Genomic DNA, 4,604 nt, shown 5'->3' on the forward strand with positions numbered 1-4,604 from the left:
GATGACATTTGTCAATTTTGAATATTTGTATCATTAAACTTAGCTTGTCATGGTAATAAAATAATTTAGATTATATATTAAATGATAAATTATTTTTTAACAGTTAATTATTTTGATTATTGGTCAAATGGTCCACCCATCGGTTGGATCAAACTGTTCCTTCTACTAGATCAACTGGTCGACGACTGATTGGGTTGCAAGAACATTGCATTTGATGCCTATTGAACATCCATGGTAAGGGGAAATAGAAATATCGAAAGCACATTTCTCTCTGCACAATCAAGAAGTATTTTCAACTTCTTTGTGTTCTATTGCATGTTAATCTGTCAGGATTTTGTTCTAATTACATCGTACTAATCTGCAGAATTATACTTGGTACAGAAGAGTTTAAATTGTTCATATGCAGAATTATAACGATTTAATTGTTAGTTGTTTCATGAGAAATAAACATTAACTTTTTGAAATTAAATTTAAGTCGTATTATTACGAATTTTATTTTCTAAATATAGGATTTATATCAAATTTTTTGAACTTTTGTTTGGTTCGTTATTCATGAGAAATATTTGTTCCTGTCAGTATGGAAACCATTACCCTTGTAATATGGTTCAAATATAAAAGATATCTTTCTCTTTTAGTATCTGTTTGAGGTGAGTTTTACAATTATTTTCAGGCCAAAAGATTTATCCTCACCCAGGGTTTAGTGTAAATGTAAACTCACACTTGCTAACTTTTGAAAGACTAAATACTCATCTATTTGTTAATTTTAATTGATATAGTCGAGGGTAAAATTGTTTTTTAAATATTTTATTTAAACAAAGTAAATTTATTTCTTTTTCTCACCTTAGTTTTGAAAACTAATCATTTTCTCCCTAACTTAATTTTTAAAAAGTTATTTTTTTATTTCTATTCTCTAGGGTTTTTAGGGTTTTATATTTTAGAATTAGTAGTTACCCCTTCAAAGTTTGAAACATTACATTTATAATCGAAAACTTCATTTCATCTTTTTTATGACCTTTTTTTTCATACGATTCACTTAGACAACATCTCCTCTCCATCCCTGGTGGTTTTTTTAATGCGGAAACCATCACAAATTTGATAGAAATTGTTGGATTTTTTGTGAAAATTCGACCATTTTGATATGATTTTCAATGGTTTTCGTATTGAGAAACCATCGGAGCGGAAGAGATGCTACAATTTGTGGAGTTGAAGACGCGTTATAGTGAATCGTCAGGAATAATGGTTGTTGGAGAGAGAAAATGATTTTTTGGAGGTGTAATGCAATGTTTTGAAATTTGAGAAGGCGGATTGTTAACTTTGAAATATGTAAACCTTATAAACCCAAATTGGTACGAATGAAAAAGTAACTTTTTAAACTAAATTGGAGGATAAATCATTAATTTTCAAAATTAAAATAGAAAATTGCTTTAAAGTATTTTTTTTTAAATAAAATTTTTAAATAATATTTTTACCTTTAACAATAACAATAAAATTTAATAAACAGATAAATATTTAGATTTTTGATAATTAATAGATATAAGTTTGGATTTATATCAAACCTTAAGTGGGAATAAATCATTTGGGCTCACTTATATGTGGGCCTTGTTGACTTTAAAATTATAATTATTTTTATAAATTTAATAAATTTTATTAATTTATTTATAAAAACTGTTATATTAATATTTTAAAATTAAAAAAAAAATAATACAGTGATAAATACCCAAATTAGTAGCGTCACTATTTATCAAAATTATTCACTCAGATATGACTTTTGAAAACCCCTAAAGGGACGTTTAGTTTAGATAATATTTTATTATCAAAATAGAAAGATTACCTTGAAGATAGATTACTTAGAAGATTACTGGTTATAAATAATTACTATGTTTGATAAAATTTGATAGGTATAAATAATTATTATATTTGATTAAAGGTAATAAAAGATTACTAATAAATTATTTTACTTAAATGTCTTTAAATATAATTATTTTTAAATATTTTTTATATTATTTATCATATTAATTAAAAATAAATTTATTTTTGTCTCAAAAAATTAATAAATAGTAATATAATTATAATAAAATCAAAATTATTTTGATAATCTTTAAATACCTAAGATAAAAGTATTAATCAGATTACCATCTATATTATCTGTCATATCATTATTAATAATAAAATATCAATAAAAAATTATTATAATTTTTTATTATTAATAAATTAAATAAATAAATAAATAATAGATTATCAAAGTAATCTTAAAATCTGAACCAAACGCCCCTAATATGTTATTTTGATGACATTGACCGGCCAAGTTAAAACAAAAAGGAAGAGAAGTCAAATTTGAAAGATGTTGAGAGTTGCAGGGAGGAGGCTCTCATCTCAGCCGTGGAAGCCACCGCAGACAACCTCCGCCTTCCTCGCTGGAAGCACTCCTTTTAATCACCATGCCACCGCCGACATTGATTCATCTGCCTCCAGATCGACTCAGTCTCCTATTCCTTTCGCATTCGGTTCCCGCTTTCCGAATCTAATCAGAGGTTTCACTTTCTCCTTCCATTGTTTTTTATCTGTTATATATTATATTGTACTTTAAGCGACCGTACATTTTAAAAGACAGGATTTTTTTGGTTTATTTCCCTTCTTTTTCTGATTTGGTATTAAAATCTTAAAATTTAAACTAATTTCGATCGAATTAGGGCAAAGTGCAAAAATGGGAGATATTACAGTCTTGTATTATTGGGCTGAATTTTCTTTTTCGTGAAAAAATAAAATAAAACGTGTTCAAGCAGAAATCCTGTAAAATTTCGACAAATTTTGAATTAAAATTCATGGATTGTTGAGGAAATTATTATGTATTCATTTATTTATTTTTAAGTAGAATTGGAAATCTGTTTCTGGCTTACAGGATGTTTGTTTCACAACATTTAAGATTTGGGTGGATAAGATGCTATTCTAGTGGTAACTGTGTTGATTTCTAACATTTCCGTGTACGTTGATCTTCTCTTCCGCCTTATTTCTGTTGCTGTTTATGAGCATGAATGTTAAGCAACACTCTTTTATTCGGCTTTAGTTGCACTAATTTCTGCTTCAGAAAACTTGGCTTTGAGTATGAGTATTTGATGTTCTCGAGAGGATCGTTAATTAGAATCAATTCCTGTAAATTGATGATATTTCTGGGAAGATTTGTGGTTACATGTAATAGATTGCCTAAGCCATTAGGGGAAGTGATTGGATATAAGCAAACACTTTCCCATCTTTCTGTAAATGTCTGTATAGAGAATGGTAAAGAGTAAGTTTTCACTATAAATTAAGCCTTGGGAGATATGTGAGAGTGTTTGGCTTCAGCTAATGAAATAAATAGAAGCCTTCTGGATGTTCTTGTGGGTTATTTTGCCGTTGGTGACATGGAATATGTTTTCGTTTGGATAAATGATGTGCCATGGTGGGAATGATGTGATGTTCATTTTTGTATCTTTATGGAATTTTATATGCATGGAGTTGATGTGTGATTGCTGATTTGGTGATGTCTTTTTCCAGGTTTTTCTTCTGATGCCCTCACTCCAGGACATGATATGGGTATAATCTCGGACCTCCCAGCTACTGTGGCAGCTTTGAAGAACCCTAATTCAAAAATTACCTATGATGAATACAATCATGAGCGTTATCCACCTGGTGACCCCAACAAGCGTGCATTTGCATATTTTGTCTTGTCGGGTGGCAGGTTTGTGTATGCGTCGTTACTTCGTCTCTTGATCCTCAAGTTGGTTCTGAGCATGTCTGCAAGCAAAGATGTTCTTGCCCTTGCCTCTCTTGAGGTTGATCTCTCCAGCATTGAGCCTGGGACAACTGTTACTGTCAAGTGGCGTGGAAAGCCAGTTTTCATCAGGCGTCGAACTAAAGAGGACATTAGCTTGGCTAACAGTGTTGATGTTGCATCTCTTCGCGACCCACAGGAAGATTCTGCCAGGGTTAAGAATCCAGAATGGCTTGTTGTTATCGGGGTCTGCACCCACTTGGGATGCATTCCTTTACCCAATGCTGGAGATTTTAATGGATGGTTTTGCCCCTGCCATGGTTCACACTATGACATCTCTGGCAGGATTCGCAAGGGACCGGCACCATATAATCTAGAGGTACCCACTTATAGTTTCTTGGCTGAAGATAAGTTACTTATTGGCTGAGTGTTAGTGGAGGAGTAACAGTTCGTTTTTTGGAGCGGTAGGGTTACTGGATGATTCCATAACAGAAAATTTCCTTCCCTAAAGGGAAGATTGATTTTGCAAATTTATTTCATATTCCTTTTTGCTTTGTTTTCTTTACACCTTTAGATATTCTATCTGCCGTGAAAATGGGCAAGCTGAGCTTTTGAATAATACAACTGGAAATTTTTTGAGCATTTTCAGTATTGAGGGTACTAAAAGTTAATTCTATTAAATAACAGTATCGTTTTGTGATATTGTTTACCTTTTCTAAGGTTAGGTTGTAGGATTTTCATAAATTCATTAAAGTTGATGTTCTGAATTAATTCTTGACAGAGGAGATTTTAGTTTTGTAAGGTAAAAGTCCCAGGGACAAGAGCCTTGCTCTAGCCATATCATACTTTTATTTTA

At 31.0% G+C, this 4,604-nt stretch overlaps 1 protein-coding gene across 1 annotated transcript; it reads left to right on the forward strand.

The window, feature by feature from the left end:
• Positions 1-2,276: 2,276 nt before the first annotated feature.
• Positions 2,277-4,390, forward strand: LOC123192275 (cytochrome b-c1 complex subunit Rieske-4, mitochondrial-like). Its single transcript, XM_044604756.1, has 2 exons — positions 2,277-2,531; positions 3,532-4,390. Exons 1-2 carry the CDS (start codon positions 2,342-2,344, stop codon positions 4,173-4,175), a joined length of 834 nt encoding a protein of 277 aa, XP_044460691.1. The 5' UTR covers positions 2,277-2,341; the 3' UTR covers positions 4,176-4,390.
• The last annotated feature ends 214 nt before the right edge of the window (positions 4,391-4,604 follow it).

This window comes from Mangifera indica, chromosome 12 (genome assembly GCF_011075055.1).
Source record: "Mangifera indica cultivar Alphonso chromosome 12, CATAS_Mindica_2.1, whole genome shotgun sequence".
Classification (NCBI taxonomy): Eukaryota; Viridiplantae; Streptophyta; class Magnoliopsida; order Sapindales; family Anacardiaceae; genus Mangifera; species Mangifera indica.

Coding starts and splice junctions, on each gene's coding strand:
- LOC123192275 (XM_044604756.1), top strand. CDS start 2,342: ATGTTGAGAGTTGCAGGGAGGAGGCTCTCATCTCAGCCGTGGAAGCCA. Junction 2,532..3,531: donor CTTTCCGAATCTAATCAGAG/GTTTCACTTTCT, acceptor GTCTTTTTCCAG/GTTTTTCTTCTGATGCCCTC.